This window comes from Daldinia vernicosa, assembly GCF_022497035.1.
Source record: "Daldinia vernicosa strain CBS 139.73 unplaced genomic scaffold F5Y00scaffold_22, whole genome shotgun sequence".
Classification (NCBI taxonomy): domain Eukaryota; kingdom Fungi; phylum Ascomycota; class Sordariomycetes; order Xylariales; family Hypoxylaceae; genus Daldinia; species Daldinia vernicosa.
In genome coordinates, this window is record NW_025953938.1 from 526,744 (window position 1) to 540,382 (window position 13,639).

General features: G+C 47.0%; 4 protein-coding genes across 4 annotated transcripts; 3 read left to right on the plus strand and 1 right to left on the minus strand.

The window, feature by feature from the left end:
- Positions 1–179: 179 nt before the first annotated feature.
- On the minus strand, positions 180–3,484 carry F5Y00DRAFT_236734 (argininosuccinate synthase). Its single transcript, XM_048007741.1, has 16 exons — positions 3,152–3,484; positions 2,858–2,913; positions 2,713–2,802; positions 2,551–2,623; positions 2,425–2,501; positions 2,255–2,275; positions 2,026–2,128; position 1,961; positions 1,839–1,891; positions 1,568–1,628; positions 1,206–1,411; positions 1,112–1,151; positions 820–1,033; positions 718–767; positions 500–567; positions 180–393 (listed from the first exon to the last, which is right to left on the minus strand). The coding sequence occupies exons 1-16, from the start codon at positions 3,168–3,170 to the stop codon at positions 329–331; spliced, it is 1,197 nt and encodes a 398-aa protein (XP_047865104.1). The 5' UTR covers positions 3,171–3,484; the 3' UTR covers positions 180–328.
- Positions 3,485–3,521: 37 nt separating this feature from the next.
- Positions 3,522–6,412, plus strand: F5Y00DRAFT_236738 (terpene synthase). Its single transcript, XM_048007742.1, has 5 exons — positions 3,522–3,583; positions 3,660–3,751; positions 3,891–4,115; positions 4,198–5,910; positions 5,965–6,412. The coding sequence occupies exons 3-5, from the start codon at positions 3,891–3,893 to the stop codon at positions 6,253–6,255; spliced, it is 2,229 nt and encodes a 742-aa protein (XP_047865105.1). The 5' UTR covers positions 3,522–3,583; positions 3,660–3,751; the 3' UTR covers positions 6,256–6,412.
- A 530-nt stretch (positions 6,413–6,942) lies between these two features.
- Positions 6,943–9,409, plus strand: F5Y00DRAFT_236741 (SGS-domain-containing protein). The gene is made up of 2 exons (XM_048007743.1): positions 6,943–8,385; positions 8,452–9,409. The coding sequence occupies exons 1-2, from the start codon at positions 7,313–7,315 to the stop codon at positions 9,011–9,013; spliced, it is 1,635 nt and encodes a 544-aa protein (XP_047865106.1). The 5' UTR covers positions 6,943–7,312; the 3' UTR covers positions 9,014–9,409.
- Positions 9,410–10,211: 802 nt separating this feature from the next.
- F5Y00DRAFT_75069 (cytochrome P450) lies at positions 10,212–12,330 on the plus strand. The gene is made up of 3 exons (XM_048014107.1): positions 10,212–11,410; positions 11,494–11,914; positions 11,977–12,330. The coding sequence occupies exons 1-3, from the start codon at positions 10,410–10,412 to the stop codon at positions 12,181–12,183; spliced, it is 1,629 nt and encodes a 542-aa protein (XP_047865107.1). The 5' UTR covers positions 10,212–10,409; the 3' UTR covers positions 12,184–12,330.
- Positions 12,331–13,639: the final 1,309 nt, after the last annotated feature.

The following is a 13,639-nucleotide window of genomic DNA, read 5'->3' on the forward strand; positions in this document are numbered from 1 at the left end:
CCAAATCCAGGGGCAGATTACGGCTATCCCCGCCTACTATGAATCAACTCCTAGGATTCAATTTTAATAGATTTAGCGTTGTCACCGCTCTTATTCTTTCAATCAATCTTCTAACATAAAGAAAGGAGCATAATTATGATGAATCATACCGATTTACGCACGGGACTGCACAGAAAGCATTGGATACGGATTTTATTTATCCCCAGTTCATCAAATGTCCGAGTTGGACACGCACGCACTAGACACTACCTAGTAATAGCAGCTTATCTGTGTCTTTTGAAGTAGACGCTATCGCTGGCCATTTAGTCAAAGGAACCGGCTATGTAACCTAGGACTGAGTTAGGGGGTTGCCGTCCTTGTCGCGCTGCTCGCCGTACTTCTTGAGGCGGATAGCTGTAGAAAGGATGTTAGTAATTGTTCTACGGAGATCTGATAGCGTGGCGGTCCTCAAACGAGAGGAAGGAACCCTTAATAGTCCTAACGAAATAAAGGGACTAACCTTGGATAGCAATAAAGCCAGTCGTGTCCTGGGGCGAAAAGCCCTCTAGAGAGTCCATAGATGCGGCCCTAAACGATCAGAGTAAGTAACTTTCTTATGGTATTCCATAGGGGAACGTAGGCAAAACACAATTCTGCCAAGTCTATCGTAGGAGCACGAATCTCCAGGCGATTCTTGTATCTAGAGGGGAGGAAAGGAAAATATTTGGAGCAGCTTACTCTTCAGAGTAAAGGTTGCTGGCGTTGCTGGAGCGGCCAAGCACGTATACCTAATGGCCCGAGTTAGTTATTTGGCAAGTAGTAGCCATACAGGAGACTCACATTTCCCTTGTATGCTCTCAATCGCACAACACCTGTTGTGTTTTGGGACGAGAAGACAATAGAATTGTCAAGGAATTCCCTCTCGGGGCTGAAGTAGAGACCGTTGTAGAGAAGACGGCTCCACGAATGCGTCACGAACTGGTCACGCAGTTCGCGGACTCGGCCGTCAAGGACCAAACCTTCGAGGTCAAGATGTGCGAGTCGCGCAATAGTGCTACGAAATTATATTTGGTAAGCCTTGATCAGGAGGGAGTCTAACAGTAAAATAAGGGTTGAGATAAGGATAACTCACAGTCCTGGTGTATCGTAGCAACCACGGCTCTTGAGTCCGACTAAGATCAGTAAGATTAGCATATCTACTATTCACCTTCTGTTCTAATACTGACTGAAGCGGTTCTCAACAATGTCAATTCGGCCTACGCCATTGTCGTGGCCTATCTTATTCAAGAGCTTGAACACGGCCACACTGCCGGTAGTCTCCTGGCCTGCAATGACGACCTTGACCGGGATACCCGCTTCAAAGTGAATAGAGATATCAGTTGGCTCGTTGGGCGCATCAAGCGGATCCACGGTTCGGGTCCATAACTCCTTACTAGGGCGACAATATTAGTAGTGTCATCTATGCTTAGATCATTGATAAATGAATTCCGGCTTAGGATGGTAATAGCAACGTGGATAGGTATCAAGCTTTCCTCTGAACGAGTTTCGCCTAGATATCAAATATGATTAAAGGTGGAGATGAACTTACGGAGGGGTGTGGTCGGGGTCTTCGAGGATACCAGCTTCGTACGAACAATGCACTAGGTTGTCTATATGTGATCTGGTTAGCTTCTTGGAATTCCCGAGTGGTTCGCTAAGCTGCGTTTTATGGAAATTGCATTGTGGATAATCTAAAAGGTAAGGGGAACTGAAGCTAATGGGTCTCTTACCGTCCTTGGACCAAGGCTCCTTCGGGGTCGAGCTCTGTAGTCTGTTAGCGTTATCACGAGATTAAACTGTTCTTGACTAATGAGGAATACGTACGACGGGGATGTTCTTCTCAGCTGCGTAGCGAAGCAGATCTGCGCGGCCCCTAGAAACAAGTATCAGTATTCGATGTTCAGGTTCGGTCATAGACACAGCATCCAAGTCTTAGACTAACTCTATAATGATTGTTAGTATATCAATTTTAGATTCTAAGATTATTTTAAAGGCGATGGTGCATACGGAATTTTGCGCAGAATTCTGGTAGTCGCCAGGGGGCGATGACCTTCAGAGAGGGCCTCAAGGCCGCGAAGGCTAGTTCGAAACGAACTTGGTCGTTGCTGTGCTTATTAGCTCAGACGAAATAGACAGGGATAAATAGAGGGTAAATACCCTTTGCCCTACGTCGAGAATTAGTTTTCTTGCCTCTATGGAACAACGGAAGTATAGGGTACTAAAGTGGTGTACTTACTGTGCATCCGTGCGAAACGAACTATGTATATTATGATGGGTTAGCGTGTTTTCTGTTAGACTCTCTGGAAGAGGATAACGGCGGATATGCTCTGTTCGAGGCTAAAAAAAACCAAGTAGAGGTCCTCCGCTCGATATATCACGGAATAGAACATTGAGGTTTTAACATACGTCGCAGTTGTTCTCAATGGCTGCCTTAACTTGGGCTTTCGCAATGATTGGGCGAGCTAGAGAGGTACCCAAGAGGTCTAGAAAGAGGTTAATGGCTATACTTCAGATCACAGAAAGACTACGCACATCGATCCTCATAGATAGCATTGCATTGGATTGCTCTGTGGATGACCTTCTCCACGAATTCCTCTTGGAGATTCTGCATAATCCAATGTTAGTCATTTCGATATTAATGGGACGTATAATATTGTAGTGAAAGAAAGGGGTAAAAGAAAGGGATGTAAATACGTCGATGATCATGCGCTCGGCACCCAAGCTTAGAGCCTTCTTCTCGACGGCAGCCCAATCTTCCTCCTGACCAACATCTGCTAAAAAGCACTAATTATATATTAGACTCGAGTCGTATTTAGGTCATACCATGTAGTAAACTTACGACGACGGTATAGCCCTCAGAAATCAGCCATACTAGGATGGTTGAGGTATCAAGGCCTATATATATCTAAGGTTAGTAAAGACTGTTTAATTCTAGGCATTGACAGAATAGCCATCGCCGTCATGTTCACGATGACCTCGTCCGTAGACCAAGCAACGCTACTTTGACTCGAATAGAGCCGATAACGGGGATATAACCGGGGACACTGACCTCCGGAGTAGGCGCTACGTAGACGGTTAGTTAAGGTTCGAATAGCAATAATTAATTCCTTAATAAGGCAAAATACTCACAGACAGACACGACCTTTAGACATCTTGAAATGTTCGTTCCTATAGAATCGTATAATTGGATACTGGACACTATGAACACGATGTGGATATGTAGAAACGACTCGTAAAGAAGGTGGGATGATGTTTTATGTATTCCAAGTCTTCTAAACGTTTAAACGTTTTGTGTGGGCCGAACTTATGAGTCAGCCTAAAGTTTGTTTTTTTCCTACTAGGGCTCGACAGTATAAATTACCAAATCAGAAGTCTCTCATATTTCAATTGGCTGGAGATAAGATTGGATAAGATTGGATAAGACTGGATAAGATATCATTAAGACATTTATTTACATTAGTGTAGGTCGTACGGCTATATTATCTAATAACTATTTCTTTTGGGGAGGGGGTTACCTTGATCATGAAAACTATGAATAATAGCATCTCGAATTAGCTCGCCTGAGGTAAGTCAGCATCTTATGTAAATCATTTCTCTTATCATCTTCTATCTAGTCAATTATCTAACCTATATTAATTAAGCTTCGATGCATGGCTCCGGCTAAGCCCCCCGGTAGCCCCCACCTTATGGGCGGTACGGAACAGGGGAAAATAGAGTGGATGCGTAACGTATCGTATGAGTTTCCCTTACACCGCGGTACCATTAGAAATTGTTGAGTTTTGGTTAGGCTTACATACCTGCGATTCTCTCCCTTGCAACCCTTCTGCTCAACCACAACAATCTCCAATCGCTAATATCTCTATCCCCTAAAGATGGTTGTGACGACACGGTCTAAGAAACGCGCTAGCGATGATACCCTCGAGACGAAAACGACAATAACGACGAAACGCCCGAGACTCGAAGAGAAGACCGACTTGACGCGATGGCGCATGTTAGACGAAAAGGGGAGACATACTTGGCATTACTTAGAAGACGACGCGACTGTAGAGAAGTGGCCGCAGAGTTATGCCGATAAGTGGTATCTTGGTTTAGATACTGTAAGATTTCCATCATCCCGAATATTCCTATCGCGCAATGGCGTCGTTTGAGCGGCATGGCTGACCGTCGCATTTGTTACAGGGGCTCCCCACTCTACCAAAGCCAACTAAACCCCTCGATTCCGTCGTGAACGGCTTGACGTTCTTTGAGAAGCTTCAGTTGCCTTCTGGTCAATGGGGTTGCGAATATGGAGGTCCCATGTTTTTATTACCAGGTATTGTGATTACGTGGTATGTAACGAAGACGCCGATCCCGTGGTATACCGCGACGGAGATAAAGAACTATTTATTCGCCAGAGCAAACCCAGAAGATGGAGGATGGGGTTTGCATATAGAAGGAGAAAGCACTGTTTTTGGAACCGCGTTGAATTATACCGTTCTTCGCATTATCGGTCTCGACCCGGAACATCCGGTCATGGTCAAGGCTCGAGGGACGCTACACAAACTTGGAGGAGCTACATGCGCTCCCCATTGGGCCAAGTTCTGGTTAAGCGTACTGGGTATTTGCAAATGGGATATCGTCAACCCTATACCCTCGGAGCTATGGCTACTACCTGACTGGGTGCCTTTTGCTCCATGGAGGTGGTGGATCCACATGCGCCAGGTCTTCTTACCTATGAGCTACATCTACGACAAGAAATGGTCCTGCGAGGAGACCGATATCATTCGGGCCTTGAGACAAGAGTTATTCGTGGACCCGTGGGAGAAGATCGACTGGGTCGGAAACAGAAATAGTATATGTTCCGTCGACAACTACCATCCGAAATCCTGGCTTCTTAACACTGCCAACTGGTTCCTCGTTAATATTTGGAACCCGTATCTCCGCACCAAAGGACTTGCTAAGAAGGCCCAAGATTGGGTTAGTAAACTTATCGATATGGAAGATGCGAACACGGACTTCGCAGACTTGGCACCGGTGAACGCGGCGATGAATACCGTCGTTTGCTACATCCGCGACGGCCCAGGCGCGTACTCGGTCAGGAGACATATCGAAAGGTTGGAAGATGCGATGTGGGTCAATAGCGATGGTATGCTTTGTAATGGCACCAATGGCGTTCAATGCTGGGATACCTCTTTTCTGATACAGGCCACGACGGACGCGGGGCTCGAGCAAGACCCTCGCTGGAGATCGATGTTAAATAAGGCGTTGATATTTCTTGATCATCAGCAGATACGCGAGAACTGTAAAGACCAAGATATCTGCTATCGTCAGCAGCGAAAGGGTGCGTGGGCCTTTAGTACTAGGGACCAGGGATATGCTGTATGCGACTGTGTTTCGGAGGCATTGAAGTCGGTCATCCTTCTGCAACATACTCCTGGCTACCCCCAGCTTCTTGAAGACCAACGCATATTCGACGCCGTTGATACTCTTCTTACTTACCAGAACAAGTCTGGCGCCTGCTCGTCGTACGAGCCGACGCGAGGGAGCGAACTAATGGAGATGCTCAACGCGGCAGAGGTCTTCGGTAAAATTATGGTGGAATACGATTACGTCGAGTGTACGACAGCGGTAGTTACCGCGCTCTCCTTATTCCAGAAGCACTGGCCTGATTATCGGAGCAAAGAGATTAAGGAGTTTATTGGACGATCAGTCAAAGCGGTCAAGTCGTTACAAAAACCAGACGGATCATGGTATGGAAATTGGGCCATATGTTATACCTACGCGACTATGTTCGCCCTAGAAAGCTTGAAAAGCATCGGCGAAACTTATAGCAATAGCCCTTACTCGAAAAGAGGTTGCGATTTCTTAATTTCCAAGCAGAGGGCGGACGGAGGATGGTCGGAAAGCTACCGTGTATGGTCATCAAGCTCTTTGAATTTCCCGTGGACATATGCTAACAGTTTGCAGTCTTGCGAAAGAATGGTATATACCGAGCACTCATCAGGATCGCAAGTTGTGATGACAGCATGGGCTTTGATAGGTCTCATGAAAGCGGATTACCCAGACATCAAACCCCTGAAAAAGGGGATCAAACTCATCATGGATAGACAACAACCGAACGGCGAATGGAAACAAGAGGCGATCGAGGGCGTATTCAACAAGAGCTGTATGATCTCATACCCGAACTACAAGTTCACCTTTACGATGAAAGCCCTCGGAATGTTTGCGACGAAGTACCCGAATGAGACGGTAGTATAATAAGGTGTCGGTAGTATAATAAGGTGTAGGTTTAGTGTGTAAGTCTAGGACGTGTGAAAATTGCTGTCGTGAAGGACGATGACGCTGTAATAGGGTAGGTAAGTATACTGGGTAGAATAATTAATCTTAATATTCTTAATGTCACATACTTATGATATTTTAGATTTTCTGTGACGACAAATCCATCAAATAATCTTACCCATGGACCTTTGGCGTTGGGCGTGTTATGACAGCTGCCGCGTACGTCATCCGTCCCGTCGCGATAGCACTGACGTAGTTGGTCCTACGTACATTATAGAATGACCCACTAATTTAGATTCGTTCGTTGATTAATTCGAAGGTCCAGGTCGAAAGTATTGTGGATCTCCAGATCTTTAATAACATAATTCCTAAAGCTTAATTGAACTATAACCATAGTAAATAAGTATTTGGTAAACTGAAAGACCAAATTTTGAGTCGTGAATAAGATGCTTTACGGATGCTTTACTTTCGCCTAGGGTAAGTTATGGTGACCTTGATGCACGAAGCTTTTGGGCTAGACCCCAGGGCACTAAGCGGTGAGTTTGCAGCCTAGATTTAACCTTATACCGCCTACCATTTTCAGCTATAGATCCAGCAGAATCGCGGAAACCCCACTATGACTAGTAGCTTCCACGATAAGCTTTGGCTCTTGCTGAAGTAAACCGACCTAATTATTACTTGCCATTTTGTGCAAACTGAAGCAAAATCAATCAACAAACTTTATTACAACTTTTATAATTCAGATATCTTAGAAAAGGATTACTCCTGAAACCAAGCGAAAATATTTGCCAGGTATTTAAATAACCTGTTACCTGGAGTTTTTGTGTGATTCAATCTCGTTATAGCTCTCGTCGTTAGAACATTCCACTCAGTTAAGACTCAATACAACAACCCTCGATACAACCCCCCACCCATCTTCCAAGTCCGGTTGCAGACAGGCGTTATCTTTGGCATCAACGTCACTCATCGCGTTCCACTTTAACCAGTACTACCTCAATAAATTACCCATATTCTTTTCAAGTCGGGGATTGCTACAATGTCCTCCGCCGCCCTTGCCGACGAAGGCACCAAAGCCGTGGCCGCTGGCAAGTACACAGAAGGAATCGACAAGTTATCCCAGGCTCTCAAAGAGCGCCCTGCACCTCGTTGGCTACTCGAGCGTTCCAAGGCGTATTTAAGAACTAACGATTTCGACCTCGCCTTGCACGATGCCGAACAAGCTTTGGAAGTAGCCTTCTCGCGGGCTAATCGAGATTATATGATCGAGGCTCAGATTAGACGAGCAATCACCCTCTTCCGCATGGGTCGCTATGCAGATGCTGATATCTGTGCCTTTTGGGCTATCAGACTGCTAGAGCAATCCAAGGCTACCGAAGATGACGGCCAGCAGGATAAGGTTGGCGAAAATGGAGATTACGTCGTGCGTGCTAGTGACATTAAGAATGACGAGAAGCCGGATAAGGACCGACAAATCGCTGCTGCTATGGGTGGTACGGGTAATTCGAAAAACACTTCCTTAAAAAATCAAGCAAATTCGTGGCGTCTGCAAGCCTTGAATAAGCTGGAGAGCTTACCTGCTGGACATCCCGGCTTGAAGGTGAACGTCTCGAAATATCCCAAGCCATCTAATGGGCATGATACTGCAGCCAGTCCTGTTCTATCCACGCAAGACGAAGGCCACGATGAAGGTGCAAAACGTGACGCTTGGGAGAAAGTCTGGAATAAGTTTTCAACCGCCTTCGCAGCGAACAGTATCAGATCGAGTTTCTATCAGACAGACACTACCATCAATGCCGATTTCTTCGTAAAGAATGTGCCTGCGGATCGTTTTACCGTGTCCACCCAGCCTCAGAAAGTGGTTATGGGACCAATCTCAAATACCGACTCTGGTTCTAACTCCCTTCAGCTCCACCTTTGGGGCAGGGTCAAGCCTGCTGAAACCAAGCACACAGTTAAGTCGATGAAAGTCGAGCTAGTCCTCAAAAAGGAAACGCCAGGCAAATGGCCCATGCTGCAACGGGAGGATTCCGATGGATTTACTAACATTGCGGGGAACACTATTATCCCCCCCTCGTTCGAGAGATTCTCCACACTCATTTCTCGTTTGGGGTTCGTATCCGATCCTGTCGAGCTTACTATGTATGCTAGGACCTTAAAACGCTAACACTATTTTAGGTATCATCATCCCGATGACCTCGAACTTCCAGATAGTGGTTCCGACCTGAAAGCTTGGTACGGCGCTTTCTTGGGCAAGGTTGCAGTTGGTCTGGATGGGCACGATGCATCTTCAGAGATCCCGAATGCTGCACCCGAGGCTACATCGTCTTCTACGAGCGCGAGCGCGGGCGCGGGCGCGGGCGGCGCCACTCAGCCCAAAAGTAACCCCACGCAAGCTAGCGATGCTATACCTAAGCCTACTCCAAATACTAGCAAGGCATATTCAACAAAGACCGTCGGTAGCGCCCCAGCCTACCCTACCTCCTCGAAGAAAGGAGCAGTGAATTGGGATCGGATTGGTGATGACGACGGGGATGACGAGTCCAAAGAGGATGCCGATGTTAACTCGTTCTTCCAAAAGCTCTACAAGGATGCAGACGATGATACGAGGCGTGCCATGATGAAGAGCTACGTTGAGAGCAACGGCACATCGCTCAGCACAAGCTGGGCTGAGGCCAAGAGCAAGACGTACAAGACTCTACCACCCGAGGGCGCCGAAGCCAAACAGTGGGATGACTGATACCCTCCCTACGTGATTGTCAGCTTAGTTTGTGATTTTCACGCGCGTGCTATGTATTGCTACGAGCAGATGATAAGAAAGGGGAAGGGATGATCGGAATGATACCAAGTGTAATTACTCGTCAATGCAATTAATGATACGGTGTATTGCGACTCTGAGTCGTACGTTTTATTCCTAGTTCGGTGCGTTAATACCACGAATTGTTTCGTCTTTGATATCGTTCATCTTTACCATATAAATTTGACGAGTTTACAGTTGGGAACTTTGGACGCGGTGAGATATGCATCTTGGTTTATCTGTGCCTCTTCAGGATATACCTACTAACATAGGTAAAGTAGGGATAAGCCAGTGTGTCACAAGACTATACAAAATCTACGGATCCGTATGCGTGACTTCAGTAGTTAGAATATCTATGTAGTCTCTACCGGCCCTACCAGGCCTTTGCCAACGAACCAGGTGAGCGGATTGCCATAAAGTTGTACGGGCTTGAACGGATGACGTTTTTAGGAACGATGATTGGCGGTATTTAAAAATATCTATCCACCCATAACCACGGTCTCGGTGCCAAGCTTCGCTAGAGAGGGTGTGGGCTCAGATACCACGTTTTACGTAGTTCTTTTCCCGGCATTTGTTTCATCACACTTCTATACGACCGCCCCCGGGGGGTTATGTTCGTTAGTATGTTCGTGGGAGGTTAGGATCTAGCCGGTCTCATTCCAGTTGCCGACACATCCCTCTGGTCCTCGAGTAACACCCTTTCTGTTACCCTTGGGTCTTCAGCTGGTTATCCTTGCCATGGTGGAATACTCCCCGCAATTCTCCAAGGTTAACTCGTAGACTCTCCACATGGTGTCCAGACCCTCTTGTCTGAAGTTCTTTCATCGACGGCAAGGAAGAACCGTACCAGAGGCTTCGGCAATTCGCTGATTGGTCAACTCGGGGTCCGCCGAGGTTAATAAGCTTGAATAAGCTACAATATGGGCGAACAACACGCATCATGTAATTCAAGGCGGGATGTCGAAGAACTTCTATATCATTTACCCGACCTCGCAGCAAGGTACTGTCGAGTAATTCATATATCTAAATTGTCCGGAGATCTGGACCACGGTGGGATCGTAGATTGTTGGGGACCCTTAAGTCTGCTTAACGATTCTGAATAATTCGCCTGATTAAGCAATTACTTCATCAGCAACATCTTGACATCACTCGCCTTGCTGTCATCTAATTTTTGTTTCCTATATTTGAATCCAACGACGACCCCTTCAACAGGAGTAGCGTGTAGCAAGGGAAGTTCTCCACACGACCTGTTTGCATAACTCCTATCGCCTAGAGGCGTCTCTCTAGACTTGTCCATATAATATTTTTGTATTCCATCTTCCACATTAGGCTCTTCATCATGAGCAGCGCCGACGAGGTCACGATCTCCCCGACGAGGACCATCCTCCTCACAGCATGGGGAATTTTCAAAGCGCAATGGCCGCTCCTCATCCCACTCTTCATCGTCCTCCGGATTTTGTATAAGCGTTATGCTTCACCTTTACGCGAATATCCCGGTCCCTTCGTGGCCTCTTTCACCCGTCTCTGGAAAGTCATGTCCACGATTTCGGAACAAACTCATATGCACCACATCGAACTGCACCGCAAGTACGGCCCCATCGTGCGCATCGCACCCAACGAGCTCTCCTTTTCATCTCCAACGGTCGCTCGTCACGTTCTCTCGGCCGGAAAGCGTTTCTATAAGACGGACTTTTACTCCGTCTTCCCGCCGCCAGAGAACCCGGACATCTTCACCGAGATTCGGGAGGATGTGCACGCCATGAAGAAGAAGGTGGCCAACGTGCCGTACTCGATGGCCGCCATGCGCCAGCTCAGCCCTTTCATCGATGACACTATCGACTTCCTCGTTAGTCGACTCGACCAGTTCTGCCCTGACACTGCCATCCCCGGATTCCAACAGGCTGGTCTCCCCGGTCGAAACACTATTGTTAACCTTGGCGACTGGCTGCACTTTTTCGCCTTTGACGTTCTCGGTGAGGTGGCCTTTGGAAGGTCGTTCGGCTTCTTAGCTGCTGGCGTCGACAAGGATAACGCTATCAAGACTATCGACAACAGCCAGAAGTACAATGGTATCGTTGGACAGATCCCCGAGATTGACTGCCTGCTAAGAAGGAACCCGCTCTGGAGGTGGATTCCTGCCTTCGACCCCAACAATGGGGTTATCACTCGTTTTGCCCGCGAGGAAATGCAGAAGCGTCGCCCCTTCGAAGTTGAACGTGATGGCAAGGGTGCTAGCGGCGATGGTCGTGAAGACCTCTTATCTTCTTTAATTAAGGGCCACCTAAAGGACAAGAGAAAGTTCCACGAAGGTGACATCTTTGCCGTGGCTCATGGTGCTATGTGAGTATACTTACCCGCCTACCCCTATTCCTAGTAAGCCAAGAGTAAATAAAGAGCCCGGTTAGCTAACATGACGGATGCAGCTTCGCCGGCTCAGACTCGACTGCCTCTTCCATGCAATCCTTCTTCTGGCACGTCCTATCTGCCCCTAAGGTGCTTGCAAGGTTGGTAGAGGAGATTGATACGGCGGCACGTGATGGAACGATCTCGGCGCAAGGTAACATCCAGTGGACTGAGGCTCAGAACCTACCATACTTCCAGGCGTGCCTGAAGGAGGCGATGCGTATGCGTCCCGCGGTCGGTGTTAACATTGCTCGATACGTGCCTCCGGAGGGTATCGAGATCGAAGGCCGCCACATTCCCGGTGGTACACGGCTCGCCCTCAACGGCTGGGTTCTGCACCGCGACAAGGCCACCTTCGGCCAGGATGCCGACTACTTCCGTCCGGAACGCTGGCTCGAGGACCCCGAAAACGCCAAGGTTATGGAGAGATACATGTTCCAGGTATGTTACATAGGAACCTAACCTTGAAACATCCGTGCACTAAATACTAACATCAATAATAGTTTGGTGGTGGTGCCCACGTCTGCATCGGTCGGAACCTAGCGCTACTCGAGATTAACAAGGTGATCCCTCGCCTTCTCCGCGACTTCGAGTTCGAGCTGGTCTACCCGGGCCGAGAGCTCAAGGCGAAGGCGACGTTCTTCGTGGTCCAGGAAGGCCTCGAGGTGTACATCTCGCGAAAGCAGAGCGAGAAAGAGACGCAGAAATAAAAGCTTAGACTCATACCATATAACTAGTTCTTCAAAGAACAAACTTAATGATGCTACTAATAATAGTATCGGGGACGGCGGGCAACGGCGTTGTTGTGTTAGAGCTGGGCTCGCGGCTTACGAAAAAAAAATGCTTTTACTTGGGCAGCATGTTTGCATACCATTTTACGCAGCGTTTTCTGTTATTCCTTTTTTTTTTCTTTTTCGAAAGGATGTTCATACGGGACAGAAGTTGTAGATGGACGAGATATGCGCGGCGTGTTATATATACCAGGAGATGCTTGGTAGATTGCTTACTGTATTATGAGTATTGGAGGCGAGTTCGATGTAACTGATGACGAAGTTTCGCTATTAGAAAATAGTGCGAGGGGCGCAGCTGGTGATACCAACTCCAACTTGGCAATACGGTCTAACATTATGTCAACCTTTCTTTTAATAATATAATACCTATAGTTCAATACCTGAAGCTATAGTATTAAGGAGCAGATATTGTCTAAGTCTTATTATTTACGCCTTAGGTCTCTAGGCTATATGCTGATTGTTAAGTGAAGTTATTGTGAACTATGCTGTCTTTCACTCATTTTGCGATACCCAATCAAATCGCGAACCATTCCCACGCTTTCCCAATGAGGTGAGGTACTTTGGCTCTAATTGGCCATCTGCTTATGTCCTGCGTATCCTGGGGACGCTTCAAGTTCATACGTGCTATTCTCTTAACTAGAAGACAAGTTCTACCAAACTACTCTCGAGTATACTAAGTCATCCTAGATGATGTCCACGGCACTTAGGATGTCGATGAAGCCACATCGTCGCGTTCACGATCATACGTTCTCGGATGTCTAATATGTTACGTATTAAGTAACGAAGATCCACGAAGGTTCACGAAGATAACGGCAATTGAGTCCACACCTATATAATCGTTGGGCACACCTTAAGCTTGTATATAGTCTTTCGCATATTCGGTGCGTTGATCCAACGAGATCGGCTCGAATTGGAGAATTTGAAATTCTTGCATTCAAATTTTTTTTTCAACCGAATTCGGAGATCAAATTACGATCTAAGGCCATGACAAATGCGACATGTGAAGAGCCTCTTCGATTTATAAGATGCCAAGATAGTCCCTCACATCCCTCACCGCGTTGTGCTACGTAGCAATATCTTTGTTGGCCGGATGATTTCTGCGCAGAGCCGCCGAAGTTGGACCTGGGAAAAGCAAAAGCCAAGAGTCCATTTATCCGAATCTCAACCACGGCTTATACATGATACCTACTGGGGCACCACGTTCATTCGCGAGCATTCGATCTTATCTGGACGAGGGTTATATAGTACTTGCATACATCATGCAGCCTCAGGATAAATTGGGGGGTGTATTCCTAGCGTATTGCTAGAAACTGCATCTATCTCTCAACGACATAAGTAACATACGAATTCGGGTGGGCCTACATCGTATCCCACA

Bases quoted from the DNA above. Each gene is read 5' to 3' on its own strand.
- F5Y00DRAFT_236734 (XM_048007741.1), bottom strand. The intron at 2,502-2,550 runs GTGCGTAGTCTT...ACCTCTTTCTAG, and splicing joins TGCTATCTATGAGGATCGAT to ACCTCTTGGGTACCTCTCTA. The intron at 768-819 runs GTGAGTCTCCTG...TCGGGCCATTAG, and splicing joins TGAGAGCATACAAGGGAAAT to GTATACGTGCTTGGCCGCTC.
- F5Y00DRAFT_236738 (XM_048007742.1), top strand. From the start codon at position 3,891: ATGGTTGTGACGACACGGTCTAAGAAACGCGCTAGCGATGATACCCTC. The intron at 4,116-4,197 runs GTAAGATTTCCA...CATTTGTTACAG, and splicing joins GGTATCTTGGTTTAGATACT to GGGCTCCCCACTCTACCAAA. The intron at 5,911-5,964 runs GTATGGTCATCA...AACAGTTTGCAG, and splicing joins GATGGTCGGAAAGCTACCGT to TCTTGCGAAAGAATGGTATA.
- F5Y00DRAFT_236741 (XM_048007743.1), top strand. From the start codon at position 7,313: ATGTCCTCCGCCGCCCTTGCCGACGAAGGCACCAAAGCCGTGGCCGCT. The intron at 8,386-8,451 runs GTTCGTATCCGA...ACACTATTTTAG, and splicing joins ACACTCATTTCTCGTTTGGG to GTATCATCATCCCGATGACC.
- F5Y00DRAFT_75069 (XM_048014107.1), top strand. From the start codon at position 10,410: ATGAGCAGCGCCGACGAGGTCACGATCTCCCCGACGAGGACCATCCTC. The intron at 11,411-11,493 runs GTGAGTATACTT...TGACGGATGCAG, and splicing joins GCCGTGGCTCATGGTGCTAT to CTTCGCCGGCTCAGACTCGA. The intron at 11,915-11,976 runs GTATGTTACATA...CATCAATAATAG, and splicing joins TGGAGAGATACATGTTCCAG to TTTGGTGGTGGTGCCCACGT.